This window comes from Coregonus lavaretus (assembly GCF_964263955.1).
Source record: "Coregonus lavaretus genome assembly, chromosome: 1".
Lineage (NCBI taxonomy): Eukaryota > Metazoa > Chordata > Actinopteri > Salmoniformes > Salmonidae > Coregonus > Coregonus lavaretus.
The window spans coordinates 16,853,876-16,872,128 of NC_139988.1; the positions used below are offsets into that span (position 1 = coordinate 16,853,876).

The 18,253-nt window shown below is 44.5% G+C and overlaps 1 protein-coding gene across 1 annotated transcript in view; it reads right to left on the reverse strand.

Annotated features, from left to right (window-relative positions):
* Positions 1 to 972: 972 nt before the first annotated feature.
* LOC311129692 (uncharacterized protein) overlaps positions 973 to 18,253 on the reverse strand; it is a 51,681-nt gene continuing 34,400 nt past the window's right edge. Inside the window, exons 10-21 of the mRNA XM_084162099.1 lie at positions 14,904 to 15,032; positions 14,323 to 14,493; positions 12,926 to 13,054; positions 11,398 to 11,584; positions 10,909 to 11,070; positions 10,394 to 10,555; positions 10,036 to 10,179; positions 9,158 to 9,250; positions 8,271 to 8,480; positions 7,804 to 7,874; positions 7,437 to 7,576; positions 973 to 3,062 (exon numbers count right to left, since the gene is read on the reverse strand). Coding sequence (XP_084018225.1) covers positions 2,549 to 3,062; positions 7,437 to 7,576; positions 7,804 to 7,874; positions 8,271 to 8,480; positions 9,158 to 9,250; positions 10,036 to 10,179; positions 10,394 to 10,555; positions 10,909 to 11,070; positions 11,398 to 11,584; positions 12,926 to 13,054; positions 14,323 to 14,493; positions 14,904 to 15,032 — 2,112 coding nt within the window. The 3' untranslated portion in view covers positions 973 to 2,548. The remainder of the gene's footprint in view (positions 3,063 to 7,436; positions 7,577 to 7,803; positions 7,875 to 8,270; positions 8,481 to 9,157; positions 9,251 to 10,035; positions 10,180 to 10,393; positions 10,556 to 10,908; positions 11,071 to 11,397; positions 11,585 to 12,925; positions 13,055 to 14,322; positions 14,494 to 14,903; positions 15,033 to 18,253) is intronic.

The window sequence follows — 18,253 nt, forward strand, 5'->3', positions numbered from 1 at the left end:
AGAAAATGCCCGGATTGCCTTAAAGACACCGCGCGCCTAACGCAGCTGTTACATGTACATTTTAGTAATTTAGCAACGCACTTATCTTACAAGAGCAATTAGGGTTAAGTGCTTTGCTCAAGGGCACATCGACAGATTTTTCACCTAGTTGGCTCAGGGATTCGAACCGGTGACTTTTCGGTTACTGGCCCAACGCTCTTAATCGCTAGGCTAACTGCCGCCCTGTTGTTGTTCCACTGTTGTGAATATCGTGAGCTAGAGCACTTTCCAAGGCTGCTAGTGCTACTCATTCTACTGAAAGCGTTCTAGTTTTTGTGTCTATGCATTGGGTTATGTCATGATGAATTTATGTGAATGGACATTTGAGGGCAGCTCAGTTGGTAGAGCATGGCGTTTGTAACGCCAGGATTGTGGGTTCGTTTCCCACCGGGGACCAGTATGAAGAAAAAAACATGGAGAAAAAAATGTATGCACTAACTGTAAGTCGCTCTGGATAAGAGCGTCTGCTAAATGACTAAAATGTATGGAGCAAAATAAACATCGTCAACATTCTACAGCAGTATGAATGGAGCTTTGCACTGCACCACCAACCTATTGTAAGAGATCATGATAAAATCGCACGCCTCCTACCTATTACATGATTAAGTGGTTCTGAAGTGAATACCCACTTACATGACATCTATGGACGTTTCAACTTTATGTTGTTGAGAAAATAACCTGAACACTGTGAAAATGCATCCTTTCTTCTCTTCCTTGAGCGCCACGTTTCCCACTTGGAAAGTATCAGAATCAACCAATATGAACCTCGCTCTATGCAATAAAACATTTTACTCGGAGGTTTCGAATGGTCTTGAAAGAACCAATAGATTGACCATAGTAAAGGTTTACAGAGCAGCCATGATGTTCAGTCAAGACAATAGGTCACTGAAGTAGTGGTGTGGTTCAAATCACTGTGACACAATGACAACCCAAGACTTTAATACAACCTTTATTGTCTTGTTCTTGTTTGCTTAAATTAAAATGTTATCCTTTGTAAAATCTGAAAACAAACAAAAATAACCTGAACAGGAGTGATAAAGCCTGCCTTAATTTAAATTGATACACAACAAAACATTTTACAATTGGTAACTTTAACGTGTTTGAAAAACACTGCTCCAGCTCTGCTTGGTTTGGTAGGTTTTGGCATCTTAACATGGATGCCTTCAGTTGGTTGCTTCTTTAAAAAAATCTTTTATTATTGCAATTCAGACCAAAGAAAAATGATGCTAAAACCACAATTTAAGAGAAATATGCATTAGTGCCTATGTTGTTGAACTTCCAGCTACACACACACACACACACACACACTTGCATTCACTTTAATCAAGTACACACACGGAACACCTGATGTAAGCGGTCACACAAACATTCACCTCCCTGTTTCAGACACACACACACTCTCTCTCTCACACACACACCACCAGCACACGCTTCTTAATCATGTTCTCATCGTCAAAACGCATTCACCACGGCAACGACACACATAGGGCGCGTTCCTATACTTGGACGTTGCCGATGCCTGACAGATCTTACAACGCCTGGATAGGTATTTTAAGTATCAGCTAACCACTTAATGTTTTAACAATTTGTCAGTCGATGACGTGGAACGCAACAATTGGTTGTTGCATCGCCTCGCCTTAGCTGTTAAACACACCCAGACGCCTCCCAATATCATCATCATCATCATCCCGTCACTCCTCTCATGCACAGTTACACAGGCAGGTATGAGGGCACCTTGTACAGCTAGTAATCAGGTGATCAGTCCTCATCAGCATGGCATTATAACAACCAACTTGATTGAGTAATAAAACATAACGAGGTCAGCATTTCGAACGAAAAACTAAAAAAAGAGAGAAAGGACATCTTGGATTTAGTTCCACAATTTAACCAACATACAACAAGATACATTAGACATCATAGCAGTGACATAGCAGTGTGTAACTGGTGAGAAACAGAGTCAGAATGGGTTGGGCCAGGTAGGTAGGTACTGTAGGCCCGGCTGGCCCGGTGCTGTAAAATCAAGTCATCCTGTAGGTTTGTGTAGTAGAGAGGTGTTGTAAGAAGTTGTTGTTACACATCACATAGGAAGACCTCCATGTGTTGTCACATTGTTGGTTTCTCTACAGTGCATGCCTGAGTGATAGGATCTCAGTATGCTCAGTGAGAGTTCTGGTTAATGGGTGAAGTAAGAGGAGTCATCCAGAAGAGTGAGTCCAACAGATTCCACCTTGGTCTGTTCAAGTCTTGCTGTTGAAGTCTTCATTTAAAGGTAAAAGGTGTATGTATGTATGTATGTATGTATGTAGTGTTGGCATGTCACTGTCTATTCATGTTGAGTTAACGTCAGTGGATCTGCATGTTTGCGACTAGTGTCATTTCATCGGTGTGTGTTTATGTATGTATATGTGTATATGTGTGTGAGAGAAAATGTGTAAGTGCATGTATATTCGTTGTGTGTGTGTGTGTGTGTGTGTGTGTGCGCGTAGGTTCATGTATTAGGTGTGGTCATTCAGATGGAATCAGCCCCTCCGCCTAGCAGGTCTCCTGGCAGCAGAGCAGCAGGACTCCCCATCTGGTTTCGATCCTCCATGGCAGGGGACCCCCACATACTATTGCTGGGGTACCCTCCACCCCCCATCCCTCCCCACAAAACCTGCCTGCTGGGCTCCACACCCCCAGCCACCCCAGCACCGTTGCTGCTCCATTGGGCAAACATGCTCAGGCCGGGCCCCTGGGTGGGGTTAGGATCCAGGCAGCCTCCTGTACTGTCCAAACTCTGCCAGCCAGAGCTGACGGGGCCCGAGCTGCCTCCTCCCCCTCCAGGGGCAGAGCCCTCTCCTCCTCCTCTGGTTCTGTCTCTTTCCCTCTCTCCGCTGCTGTTGGCTCCCACTGCACCTGTCCCTGTGGACCCCCCCTGGCCTCCGCTGGTCCCTCCCCCTCCCGCCTGGGAATGTGCAAAATAGCGAGCAACCTCCTCCTCGCTCACAAACTTGGCCAAGATGGTGGTATTGCCCAGGACACACCTGGAAAGAGAGAGAGAGGAGAGAGTAAGGAGTGATTCGATGTAGTTTTGTGTTCACTGGCTAATATCTATTAGTCTTAACATTCTAGCCAAACAAGCTATTTTAGTGGCCTCTGGTACATTTTAATGCTAGATTGCATTTTCAACCAGCAACTATCAGAAAATAATGCTGGTCACATTTTTGTTCATACTTTTAGAGTGTTAGATTCATCAGCTGTTGTACAATATGATAGAAAAACACAGGAAAAACATAATTTTGACTGCACTGGGCCTTTAAAGAATCCTGTAAGAGTCTGCTGACTTCCACAGGCTTCAAGCTTCCTTTTAAGAGGCATTTTCTGAGCTATCTGCAATACATGTATGATTGAAGAATGAAGCAGGTGTTAATCATGGGCTTTGCTACACAGAAAGCAGCAGTCAACACTCAACACTTTGATTAAATCAGTAGGCCTATGTTATATCTTTGAAAATACCATATACAGTGCATTCGGAAAGTATTCAGAACCCTTTACTTTTTCCACATTTTGTTACGTTACAGCCTTATTCTAAAATGGATTACATTTATTAAAATCCTCATCAACCTACACACAATACCCCATAATGACAAAGCGAAAACAGGTTTTTAGAAATTTTAGCAAAGATAAGCAGACATACCTTATTTACATAAGTATTCAGACCCTTTGCTATGAGACTCAGAATTGAACCCAGGTGCATCCTGTTTCCTTTGATCATCCTTGAGATGTTTCTACAACTTGATTGGAGTCCACGTGTGGTAAATTCAATTGATTGGACATGATTTGGAACGGCATACACCTGTCTACATAAGGTCCCATAGTTGACAGTGCACGTCAGAGCAAAAACCAAGCCATGAGGTCGAAGGAGTTGTCCGTAGAGCTCCGAGACAGGATTGTGTCGAGGCACAGATCTGGGGAAGGGTACCAAAACATTTCATGGTCACTCTGACAGAGCTCCAGAGTTCCTCTGTGGAGATGGGAGAACATTCCAGAAGGACAACCATCTCTGCAGCACCCCATCAATCAGGCCTTTATAGTAAAGTGGCCAAAGTGGCCAGACTGAAGCCACTCCTCAGTAAAAGGCACATGGCAGCCCACTTGGAGTTTGCCAAAAGGCAACCAAGATTGAACTCTGGCCTGAATGTGTCAAGTCTGGAGGAAACCTGGCACCATACCTACAGTGAAGCATGGTGGAAGCATCATGTTGTGGGGATGTTTTTCAGCGGCAGGGACTGGGAGACTAGTCAGGATCGAGGGAAAGATGAACGGAGCAAAGTACAGAGAGATCCTTGATGAAAACCTGCTCCAGAGCGCTCAGGACCTCAGACTGGGGAGAAGGTTTACCTTCCCACAGGACAATGACCCTAAGCATACAGCCAAGACAATGCAGGAGTGGCTTCGGGACAAGTCTTTGAATGCACTTGAGTGGCCAAGCCCGAGCCCGGCCTTGAACATCTCTGGAGAGACCTGAAAATAGCTGTGCAGCGACATTCCCCATCCAACCTGACAGAGCTCGAGAGGATCTGCAGAGAAAAATGAGAGAAACTCCCCAAATACAGGTGTGTGAAACTTGTAGCGTCATACCAAAGACGACGAGGCTGTAATCGCTGCCAAAGGTGCTTCAACAAAGTACTGAGTAAAGGGTCTGAATACTTATGTAAACGTGATCCGTTTTTTATTTGTAATACATTTGCTAACATTTCTAAAACCATGTTTTTACTTTGTCGTAGATTGATGAGGGGGAAAAAACAATTGAATCCATTTTAGAATAAGGCTGTAACGTAACAATGTGGAAAAAGTCAAGGGGTCTGAATACTTTCCAAATGCACTGTAACTACGTTGTATGATTTTTGAATGGCAAGAATATACAGCTGTGGAAAAAATTAAGAGACCACTGCAAATGTTTCTTAAATCAGCATCTCTACATATATGACAGCCATTCCATTCCAGTGTCTGTTGAATTCCAACACAGGCACACCTCATTCTACTGAATTAGGTACTGAGTAGGTGATCACCTGAACCAAATCTTATTTAACGAGGAAAAGTATAAAAACCACTGCTGTGGTCATCACTATCCTCTTGCAATAGGACCAGCTGGATGGCAAAAACAGTGCTAATAGTACCTCAAAAGTAATATTAATAAAAAAATAACTATTTACCATGCCAAAAGAGTTGAAAAGGAAAGTTTTGAGTGAGGAAAAGAAGGGTTCAATTCTGGCTTTACTGGCAGAGGGATACAGTGAGCGTCAGGTTGCTTCCATCCTTAAAATTTCAAAGACGGCGGTTCATAAGAACAAGGTCAAGCAGCAGACATTGGGGACAACAAAGCTACAGACCGGCAGAGGGCGAAAACGACTCTACTGATCGGGATGACCGCCAACTCATTCGAATGTCACTCAACAACCGTAGGATGACATCAAGTGACCTACAAAAAGAATGGCAAACGGCAGCTGGCGAGGACGGCTCGAAACAGGCTCCTAGGGGCAGGGCTGAAGTCGTGCAAAGCTAGAAAAAAGCCCTTCATTTACATTTTAGTCATTTAGCAGACGCTCTTATCCAGAGCGACTTACAGTTAGTGAGTGCATAGATTTTTTTTTTTTCATACTGGTCCCCCGTGGGAAACGAACCCACAACCCTGGCGTTGCAAACGCCATGCTCTACCAACTGAGCTACACGGGACTACTTAATCAATGAGAAGAAAAGAAGAGCCAGGCTGAGGTTTGCAAAATACCATAAGGATTGGACCGTAGAGGACTGGAGTAAGGTCATCTTCTCTGATGAGTCCAATTTTCAGCTTTGCCCAACACCTGGTCGTCTAAATGGTTAGACAGAGACCTGGAGAGGCCTACAAGCCACAGTGTCTCGCACCCACTGTGAAATTTGGTGGAGGATCGGTGATGATCTGGGGGGTGCTTCAGCAAGGTTGGAATCGGGCAGATTTTTCTTTGTGAAGGACGCATGAATCAAGCCACGTACAAGGTTGTCCTGGAAGAAATGGTGGAACAAGCTCCCTCACGACGCCAGGACAGCGGAGTCACTCACCACCTTCCGGAGACATTTGAAACCCAACCTCTTTAAGGAATACCTGGGATAGGATAAAGTAATCCTTCTACCCCCCCCCCTTACCCCAACCCAAACCCAAACCCCAACCCCAACCCAAAAACAAACAAAAAACATTGTAAAGTGGTGATCCCACTGGCTATAAGGTGAATGCACCTATTTGTAAGTCGCTCTGGATAAGAGCGTCTGCTAAATGACGTAAATGTAAATGTAGGTTGGCATGCTTTCTCTCTATATTAATAGGCTACATTTGGTTATTATGATGCGTATTAAAAAGCTGTGTAATATTAATTAGCAATAAAAGTCATTACTCTATTCTTTAGGATTTAGATGTATTAATTTCATTCATTTTTGTTTCTAAAGTATGTCACTTAGAGAAGATTAGAAAATGGGACACTGCCCCTTCAAGACCAACATTCCAAAATAGATATTGACATGGCTACAGTATGCTGTCTTTTTTAAGCTTTTTTTGCAGACTATCAACAGTAGCCAGCATATTGCTAGCATGTTCACTACTGAAGGTTTAACTTTAGTAAATTACTTCCCCTAAAATAAACAAGCTCAGTGAGTAGATTGATGGGCGCTTCTTTTTGCTCTGGACAGCTCACATGTGCTGTGTGAAGGCATCAAGTGGTGGTGCTTGAAAGAACGGCCAATCATATTGCTCAAATACAAATAGCATGACATTTACGTGTGTAGTCTTCAAATGGTAGACTGACAGAGCAGGTAAATGTTGAACTAGAATGCAAAAATGCGCTGAAAAGTTACTGGCCACTGATGAGGTCCACTGGCCCAACTTTAATGTCGGACCCTGCACGCGAAAGAAAATAAATGCATGTGCCAGAAAACAAGAGGTAAGTGGATTTCGACTCATCGTTACCACATTATATGGGAAATTCACTCAAATTATATGGGACGTGCAAATTCATGCTCTCTCCCTCTGTGTAGAAATTCGACTGCAACCACAACACACACCCAGGTACTGAGAGGCGGGACAGACAGCAGACTGTCAAACCAGCAGTTTCCCTGTCATCACTCACTTTGTGACCGTCCTATCAGTAGATCGCTAGAAGATGCATATCGTTCATTCTAGCGGGAGAGGGTTCAGCAGACTTTTTTCTGACTAGCGAATTGAAAAGTAGTCCAGTTAATTTAAGTGGAAAAAGTATCCGGCTGAAAATGAGTCTGTAATCGTCTGTAAAGCAGACAGCCGGCAGTGGAAAACACTGTGGAGCTGGTGCCTGTTCATCTACAGAACCTCACCACGGAGGATGATTGACATGCTGAGAGGAGGGGCTTACATGTGTAGCGCGCTCTGGGCCTTGGCAGCTTCCTGTGGGGTGCTGTAGCGAATCAGAGCGCTGCCCTGGGTCAGGCCGAGGTGAAAGGTCAGCAGGGGGCCATGCTGCATACATATGGTACGGAGGGTGGAGCCGTCGATCTGCAGGAGGGGACAACATGGAGGGAATGGGGTTAGGGATGACTTGTGTGGTAGAGGTGATATGTGCAAGAGAAGTGATGCTGTATGTGTGCACTTGCGTGTGTGTGTGTCTGTTGTCCTGAGGAATGGTGTGTGTTTGTGTAGTCTTGATGAGGGATGATGTGTGTGTGTGTGTGTGTGTGTGTGTGTGTGTGTGTCTGTTGTCCTGAGGAATGGTGTGTGTATACCTGTGGAGTGAGGTTGCAGAGCACCAGCCAGCAGCTTCCTCTGGAGGTCCCCCCATCACTCCAAGCAGAGCCTGTTAGATTCAAACCACACACAGGGATCAGTTCCACATATTAGACAACCCCTACCTCTGTACCTGCGGCAGGCAGCTCTGGAGCAATGAATGATAAATAAGCCCTACTGTACTTTAAGCTTGGTGAATAAAATATAAATGGGTTCTAAGTCCTAACCACCTAGCTATGCAATTTCTCTGGGTCTACGTCCCAAATGGCACCCTATTCCCTTGATAGTGCACTACTATTGACCAGGGCCCATAGGGAATAGTGTGACATTTGGGATGTTGAATCAGATCACGGCAACAGACATGCTGGTTACATTTAATCTGATGAATACTTCACAAGGCAGCAGGCAGGACAGAACAGTACAGGGTGGAAAGACTCAGAAACACAACACCGTGTTATGACATTACCAGGGCCATATCTGGTTTCCTGGCTCCCGCTCGCGCTGCCCCAGCCACGGGCCTGCCACGGGCCGCGGGATGGCGAGGCCTGCTTCTGATTGCTGAGTCCCGGGGGTGGGCGTGGCAGCTGCTGGGACTGTTGGTTGCGATTGGTCTTCCACATCTTGTTATGTCCAATGGGCTCAGGGGGCCAGCTGGTCTTGTACTCTGTGTACTTTGCTATGGGCAACAGGAAATGAACTAGTCAGACCTGGGTCTGTATAACAGCAGGATGGAACACAGCCAGACTAAACTCAAGATAAACAGTTGAAACTTGACACCCTGAATGACAGAGACAACATCAGAGAGTAAATAGATGGAAAAGCAGAGTGTATATTTCGAACACCAGGAGAATGTTTTGGGTGTGTTCGTAAATTCAGAGCATTTCGCTCTTGGAGCGTTCAGAGCGCACACTGGACGCTCTGGGCGAGGAGTAGGGTTGATCCGAGCGTTCTGACCTCACAAAGGCAGTCAAGCACCCAAGCTAGCTACTTCCAGACACAAATGAGAGAACAGCTCACTGACCATTTTACTCGCCCTAGCAGAGCTGGTTAGGCTGTTTTCATGTTATCCAGAGCGTTGATGACTAACTGTGCTGCTGGCAACAATTTACTTACGCTTTTTTGGCAAGGTTTACTGTCACCGGCCATATTCAACGGGTGTTGAGCGTTTGTAAATTCATTCATTATTCTGCAGCTCTAGCACACTCAGACGAGAGTGCTCTGAAATCGGAGTAGATAGCCAGAGTGAATTTACAAACCTCTTTTGGTGAAAGGCATCTTAGGACTTCATAGCACATTCATAAAGCATACATAGCACATTCATAGTGTTACAGTGAGTGTTTTCCAGTCTGTTACCCGAGTTGTGTGCGTTGTTGAGGGGGCTGTCTGAGGCACTGTAGGGCCAGGCATCAGGTGAAGGCAGCAAGGTGTTCAGGGAGGGGTTGGGTTCTGGAACACACACACTATTAGCTTAGCTAGCATCAACACACCATCTAGAACAGGGATGGGCAACTATGATGGGGTGGGGGCCAAAAAATTAATAAAAAATAACTCATCATGAGGGGCCGCAGTGGCTCGTGGGTCTGCGTACCCACATCCATACCCCCCACCTTGCGAGAAAAACATTTTAGCGGCCCCCCTCGTGACAGCGAAGATAAAAAACGTTTTGAAGTAAATTTCATGCAATTCTACACATTTTGCCATAGGGTGGAGGCAAATGTTTGCCGTTTTTAATATGATAACTGATGATCAATGGGCCCCACCCCGGTCTGTAATTCGACCATGCTTACTACAAGTTTAGATAGCTGGCCGGAAGACTATCTTACCAATCTAAAGACATTTTGCTGACTTGGGCTAATTGAGTGACTGCTGATGCACAACTTGTGTATTCTATTATTCTAACTCTCAACAGTAAGTTGGACTGTTTTAAAAAAATTATTTAAAAATGAAATTGGTCCATGGGCTGCCAGTTGTCCATCCCTGATCTAGAAAGATACAGTACATTATTAACACAACTTGATGTTTAACTGACTGGTGCATGCAATGATGGATATGATTTCAGTGGTATACTAGTTTCTTTCACTTTGTGAGGACACGAGGGCTGATGACAGCATACTTATGTAATGTGTTATTGTTACGCAATATGTCAGGTCAGCTGGTCTCTTAGCAACAGGTGCTCGGAACGTGGACTTAGTCATAGATACAGGAGTAACTGCTTGAGTCTCGGTAGGTACCTGTGTTGTCTCTTAGCAACTGGTGCTCGGTGTCGTTGAGGCTGGATGGCCCAGGGATTCCCATCATGCTCCCTGGGGTCATGTAGGGGTCAGACTCGGGGTCGATGCTCTGGATCCCCTTCCAGGGCACGCCGGGCTGGAACTCTGACATCACAGACAAACAGGAATTCTGGATTTTTTACTTCAGAACAAACAGATGAAGCCACCTCATCGACTTAACACAGAGAGCTACAGGGTGTTGCAGGCTTTTGTTCCATGCGAACACTAACTTTCAGGGGATTTGGTCAAATCAGGTGTGTTAGTGGTTGGATAGAACAAAATCCTGCACATTCAGTTGGTATTTAGAACGGCCACGCACCAGGAGGCCAGCTGGACGTGCCCTGGGGCTTGGAGCCCATCTTGTTTCCAGGAGTACGGTGCCAGTTGTCCCCCTGGGGGGGCATGCCTAGCCCCTCCCCTCCCATCATGCCATACTGGGAGTATGGAGAGCCCCCCCTCCTCATAGGGGTGGACATAGGACCTGAGAGGGAGAGGTGGATGGGGAGACAATAAGAGAGAGATCGAGGAGAGAGGGATGAAGAAAGAGAAGACAAATAAAGCAGAAGATGGGTCAACAATCAACATATTCATGTTGGCGTTTACATTTTAGTCATTTGGCAGCGCTATTATCCAGAGCAACTTACATGAGCAATTGGAGTTAAGTGCCTTGCTCAAGGGAACATCAGCATATTTTTCAACTAGTCGGCTTGGGGATTCGAACCAGCGACCTTTCGGTTACTGGCCCAACGCTCTTAACCACTAGGCTACCTGCTGCCCCATGTCAAACTACAATTAATTCCGTAAACTCACTACAGTGTAAGGGCTCCCTCTCACCGTTTTTGTGGAGGCTCTCAGGAGGGGAGGGAGCAGGAGAGTGACCCTCCATCATCCATTTGAAGCGGGACTGCTGCCCCCCTACGTCCTTCATCCCCCCTGGGCCTCCCACCACCGAGCCCCCCATGTCCAGACCAGACAGGTTCACTCCTCCACCATAGCCTGAGGGGGGGGGGGGGGGGACAGGTAGGGGTTAGAGCTGATGGCAAGAGGCCTGTACTCTATTACATGCAGAGCATCAGTCAGTATGCAATGAAAATCCTCAAGATGGTTTACACTGACAGTAAGCATTTGGTTGGACAGTATGTATCCTGTACATACGACAAATAAAACTTGAAACATTGTTAGTGGTTTGTATTGAAAATAATATGTATAACACAGTTATGTGGCAAAATGAATGGGATGTTCTCTCTGGTAAAAAGCAGAATCTCAAGCATTTGCCAAAAGAGATGATCATCTATCCTTTATTTCCATGTTAACAGCACTCACCAGAGTAGCCCTGTGTTTTCTGGTGCAGGTCCACAGAGCCCCCCATGCCTGGATGGGGCAGGGAGTCAGCCATTGGCAGTTTGGGGCCTCCTCCTCCAAGGTCAGAGGGGGACAGTTTGGAGCCCCCTCCAACACCCTGCTGCTGCTGTTGCCTCTGCTGCTGGAGAACAGCCACGATCCTGGCCAGCTGAAGAGGAGAGAGAGAGAGAGAGAGAGATGACGGATGAGTGGGATTGGGAACCCTGTGAGCAGACACGGCAACATGCGTGCAACACCAGCCTATGACTATTCATGTGATGCTGTAAAAAAATAAAATAAAATGTGGTCATACAAATCAGAATTCAACGTTTGTGTGTCAAAACATACAGTATTTCCTCAAGTACAGAGGCTTACCTGGTTCATAGCGGGCACGTGTTGTTTCCAGTTGAAATAACTAGGGTTGTGTTCAATGTTCCCTCAAATGTTTTGGGGCACTGAGCAAATTTTAGGTCTTGTGAGTGGAAACTTCAACGTTGTGAGAATTTACAGTTTACAGTGAACACTGAGGCTGTACCCTTACAGTTTTAGACAGTAGCCAATAGGCTATTGTGGCTATTTGAGCATAATGTAGGCCTACCAACAAAACCAATGGAGCAAATCCCATAACATTTTCACATGGAAATAGCTTTTGATTTCTATGATAGCCTACAGTAGCCTATATGTGGTGTTCAATACAGGCCTACATTGCATGAGACTTTTAAAAACGTTTTTACATTATGAAGGGCTTGATATTAATTAATAATTGTTTTACTTGTCTGTAACGCCATGGGCCAAACAGGTGACTGTAAATTGCATTGTGTTGTATGACGCAAGAAACCACTTTACAAAATAACATGTATTATTATTACAGAGAATTAGACAATGTAGGCTACCCCTCTGCCTATTGGCTTATTTGCATATTCAAGCCTGTCTCAAAATACAACACCGCCCCTTTAATGAAGACATATTTTTACCGGACTAGCTTTTCAAAGAAATTTAGCCTACATGTTTTGTGCTCTTGTAGGAAGCAGTAACTCACCATTGCTGACCTATACTTATCGATAACTGGGCTAATAACTCACTAACTAACAAAGAATATCAACAAATGTGCACAAGTGGCTCTGCGCTCTGAACTGATCTGAAAAGCGCCTTCACTCGCGGGTGATTGACCACTGGTGGGCTACTCCTGCCAATAGAATTCTACTCCGTTGCGCTCTGGCTCTGCCTACAACAAAATAACAGACTCAATCTTGCAAAGTTAGATGTATTTTGTTTTGTTGCATTGAAAAGGGGTTGATATAATTTTGATTCGATCACAGAAGAAACATTGATCTATATATATTGTGCAAACTAATGGGGCGAATTCAATCTCTTGCGTCTCTGCCCGGCCTGGCATTTCTTCTGGAGGAGGTGCACTGCGGCGCACACGCGCAGCTTAGAGGGAATATTGGTTATGTTGTTTCCAGTGCAGTAGTATTAGTAGCAGCTGTAACAGATATAGCAGTATTACCTGTTGTGGGTCGGCCTGCTGGCGTAGGTTCTGGGGGAACTTCCTCTGGTTCTGTAGAAGCTGTTGTAGCTGCTGTGGTGAGGTGAGCTGCTGGGGGTTCTGCTGCTGCTGGAGGAGGAGCTGGCAGGCCTGGGGGAGAGGGAGAGACGACTGTAAACACCTGTTACAACACCCTAAGAAGAGGAAGCCAGTGTCAACATAGTGCAGTGTTTCTTCTGCAGTCATTTTGCTGTGGCGCTGCGCCACGGCAAAATCATTGGTGCCACACCCCCAAAAATATGGAACATGAAGAAATATTTCTGGCGAACTGCACATTTAAGATGCTAGAACATTCCACATGTAGTTTTCCTCTGCAAACAAAACGAGTAATGAATAGAACAATCTGACAACCCCATAGTAGCATAGTTTATCTATTTACCTAGTCGGCTTGTTGTTGTGTTCTATGGGAGATAAATATTCCTCTCGAGGCGCATCAAGTTACGAGTTGCCATAAGACGGGAAACAGGCATTCTGACCATCTCAAAATAATTTTGGGGGAGTGACTTTAATTGTGATGAGACAAGTGAAATGTTTTGTTGAGCAAGAGTAGTGGCAACCAGGGAAAGTGTTGGGGTAGAAAATTGTGACATTAAGGGGTTTCTGTGAAAAGTACAGGCATGCTACCCTGAGTTTCGTTAACAGGAAGGCCTAGTTTATATTCAAGTTTTTTGGGGCATAAAATTCATCAATAGGATGCTAACTAGTTAAAAGACCACATTTGGTATCTAGCTAATGATTAGTCCAATAGGCAACCCCATGCTTCAGCCTATTTATAGCCAGCCACAATGCTGCATCAAATTGGGCTGCAGGTGATATGCTTATTGCTAATGGCATACCTGATAATATGGACCATGCATAGGCTATATGCATGGTCCAATATGTTAAAATAATTTTACCAATATGTTATTGGGCTCATTTCTGGAAGTGGAAATTATATGTTCGATGGTGTCAGCATAATATTATTTTCATTCATTTGGAGAAGAATGTAATTTTAAAAAGTCACCACAACTGAGCTTCTCAGTCCTTCTACATAAAATGTATATGGGGCGGGACCCCCAAAACAATCCCCCCACTGCTATTTTTCTCTCCAGAGGAAACACTGACACAGTGGCGAGACGGAGAAGGGGTATGAACAGAGGTAGATGTCTGATAGAGCTGTAAGGTCTCTAATTTGTAAAACAAATTGTTACTTTTACTGACTTCTCATAGGCCTATATAGGTATATAAAAACATTGACGTTTCAGCCAACATGGATTTAATTAGAACAAATCTAAGGTAAGTTTTGGTGTTGCTCAAGGCTATGTTCTCTGACCACTACTGTTCTCATTCTAGAGTTGTATAGGAGTACAGCTACTCACCAGCTGGAACTGAATGTGGGGGGGGTAGATGCCGCTCAGCATGGCGATGTGCTGAGGGGACAGCTGCGGGGGGAACACGCCCCCTCCTACACCCGCCACCCCACCCACACCCCCTACTCCACCCACTCCGGCACTGGGAGGCGCCATCTGCTTCAGCATGGAACCTGGCACCTGGAACATTGGTGTTAATATGGGAACGTGGAACATAAACATAAATCACCTTCTGTCTAGCACATTCCCTCTAATAAACAGCAAATCAGTGAGTGCACTACTCATCGATTTGGTGAGGTTTTCTTCCTCCATTGAGTGAGTTCACCTAATCACGCACATTAGCTAATGATGACGAGCAGGCTGGAAAAATACATCAAATCCCTGGAAACATGTTTCACATAAAGTTTTAACTAAGAAGCCAAAGGACTAAAAATCTATTGTTCTGAGCAGAGGTTGTGGCATATAGTAGACTGATTTGCATACGGGATATTGATCAGCAAGTCTTGTGAAAAAAGCTGTGAAAAGGTGAAAATTAAAACAGATTACTTCTACAGTCTGATCAAATACAACAACAAAAACATAAATGGTACCTGAGGAGACAGGAACTGATGAGGCACTTGCGCTCGTATCCCTGCGGACGTGTTTATGGGTGGCACACCGGGCTGGTGTCTGGACTGGGGCAACCCACCACCGCTGCTGCCAAACATGTTATGACCACCCTGACAGGGGAACAGAGAGAGGGAGGAAGAGGGTTATAAACATGGCTGACTATTAGACATTAAGATGGGGGAGACAGGTTGGGAAATGACAGATGAAGAGGACGATACAACAATAAACCGGTTTCCATCACACCTTTTTATGCGAGTAAAGTACATGTCGGATAAAAAAAAATGTCACGACAGGCCTGATGAAAACAGAACATTTGTTGGTAAACATTCCAAATGACAAAACACGCTAGACTACAGTGGCTTGCGAAAGTATTCACCCCCCCTTGACATTTTTCCTATTTTGTTGCCTTACAACCTGGAATTAAAATGCATTTTTTGGAAGTTTGTATCATTTGATTTACACAACATGCCTACCACTTTGAAGATGCAAAATATTTTTATTGTGAAACAAACAAGAAATAAGACAAAAAAACTGAAAACTTGAGCGTGCATAACTATTCACCCCCCCAAAGTCAACTTTTGCAGCAATTACAGCTGCAAGTCTCTTGGGGAATGTCTCTATAAGTTTGGCACATCTAGCCACTGGGATGTTTGCCCATTCTTCAAGGCAGAACTGCTCCAGCTCCTTCAAGTTGGATGGGTTCTGCTGGTGTACAGCAATCATTAAGTCATACCACAGATTCTCAATTGGATTGAGGTCTGGGCTTTGACTAGGCCATTCCAAGACATTTAAATGTTTCCCATTAACCACTCGAGTGTTGCTTTAGCAGTATGCTTAGGGTCATTGTCCTGCTGGAAGGTGAACCTCCGTCCCAGTCTCAAATCTCTGGAAGACTGAAACAGGTTTCCCTCAAGAAAGTCCCTGTATTTAGCGTCATCCATCATTCCTTCAATTCTGACCAGTTTCCCAGTCCCTGCCGATGAAAAACATCCCTACAGCATGATGCTGCCACCACCATGCTTCACTGTGGGGATGGTGTTCTCGGGGTGATGGGTTTGCGCCAGACATAGAGTTTTCCTTGATGGCCAAAAAGCTCAATTTTTGTCTCATCTGACCAGAGTACCTTCTTCCATATGTTTGGGGAATCTCCCACATGCCTTTTGGCGAACACCAAACGTGTTTGCTTCTTTCTTTCTTTAAGCAATGGCTTTTTTCTGGCCATTCTTCCGTAAAGCCCAGCTCTGTGGAGTGTACGGCTTAAAGTGGTCCTATGGACAGATACTCCAATCTCCGCTCTGGAGCTTTACAGCTCCTTCAGGGTTATCTTTGGTCTCTTTGTTGCCTCTCTGATTAATGCCCTCCTTGCCTAGTACGTGAGTTTTGGTGGGCGGCCCTCTCTTGGCAGGTTTTGGTGGGCAGCCCTCTCTTGGCAGGTTTTGGTGGGCGGCCCTCTCTTGGCAGGTTTGTTGTGGTGCCATATTCTTTCCATTTTTTAATAATGGATTTAATGGTGCTCTGTGGGATGTTCAAAGTTTCGGATATTCTTTTATAACCCAACCCTGACCTGTTTGGAGAGCTCCTTGGTCTTCATGGTGCCCCTTACTTAGTGGTGTTGCAGAATCTGGGGCCTTTCAGAACAGGTGTATATATACTGAGATCATGTGACAGGTGGACTTTATTTAACTAATTATGTGACTTCTGAAGGTAATTGGTTGCACCAGATCTTATTTAGGGGCTTCATAGCAAAGGTGGTGAATACATATGCACACACCACTTTTCCGTTATTTATTTATTAGAATTCTTTGAAACAAGTTATTTCTTTCATTTCACTTCACCAATTTGGACTATTTTGTGTATGTCCATTACATGAAATCCAAATAAAAATCAATTTAAATTACAGGTTGTAATGCAACCATATAGGAAAAATGCCAAGGGGGCTGAATACTTTTGCAAGGCACCGTAGTTGGGATCTTTTTGCGTTGGTAAAATAAATTCTGCGAGAAATGGCGGTGGAAACCCCTTTATTGATATAATAACCATCATATCGAAGTAAACTTAGAGTCACTACGACTCAGGAATATATGCATTTTGTTAGGCTACAGATTAAATAAATTATGAACTTTTCACAGGGTCGTGAAAGTGCAAGGTGATGAGCTTGATGCTCCTTTTCAATAAATCTTAAGGGACTTATTCAGGTGACATGATATTCGATGCTTGGCTGCTGTTTGACGACAAAAAAAAAAATATATATATATATATATATATCTCACTCTAATCCATAATAATCTCATCATATACAGTGCCTTGGGTAAGTATTCAGAACCCTTGATTTCTTCCACATTTTGTTACATTACAGCCTTATTCTAAAATGGAGGGACATCCTCAGCAATCTACACACAATACCCCAGAATGCCAAAGGGAAAACAGGTTGACATTTTTGCTAATTTATTACAAATTTAAAAAACAGAAATACCTTACTTACATACAGTGAGGGAAAAGAGTATGTGATCCCCTGCTGATTTTGTACGTTTGTCCACTGACAAAGAAATGATCAGTCAATAATTTTATTGGGAGGTTTATTTGAACAGTGAGAGACAGAATAACAACAAAAACATCCAGAAAAACGCATGTCAAAAATGTTATGAATTGATTTGCCTCTCAATCATAAAGATTTCTGGCTCCCAGGTGTGTTTTATAAAGGTAACGAGCTGAGATTAGGAGCACACTCTTAAAGGGAGTGCTCCTAATCTCAGCTTGTTACCTGTATAAAAGACACCTGTCCACAGAAGCAATCAATCAATCAGATTCCAAACTCTCCACCATGGCCAAGAACAAAGAGCTCTCCAAGGATGTCAGGGACAAGATTGTAGACCTACACAAGGATGGAGTGGGCTACAAGACCATCGCCAAGCAGCTTGGTGAGAAGGTGACAACAGTTGGTGCGATTATTCGCAAATGGAAGAAAAACAAAAGAACTGTCAATCTCCCTCGGCCAGGGGCTCCATGCAAGATCTCACCTCGTGGAGTTGCAATGATCATGAGAACGGTGAGGAATCAGCCCAGAACTACACGGGAGGATCTTGTCAATGATCTCAAGGCAGCTGGGTCCATAGTCACCAAGAAAACAATTGGTAACACACTACGCCGTGAAGAACTGAAATCCTGCAGCGCCCGCAAGGTCCCCCTGCTCAAGAAAGCACATATACAGGGCCGTCTGAAGTTGCCAATGAACATCTGAATGATTCAGAGGAGAACTGGGTGAAAGTGTTGTGGTCAGATGAGACCAACATCGAGCTCTTTGGCATCAACTCAACTCACAGTGTTTGGAGGA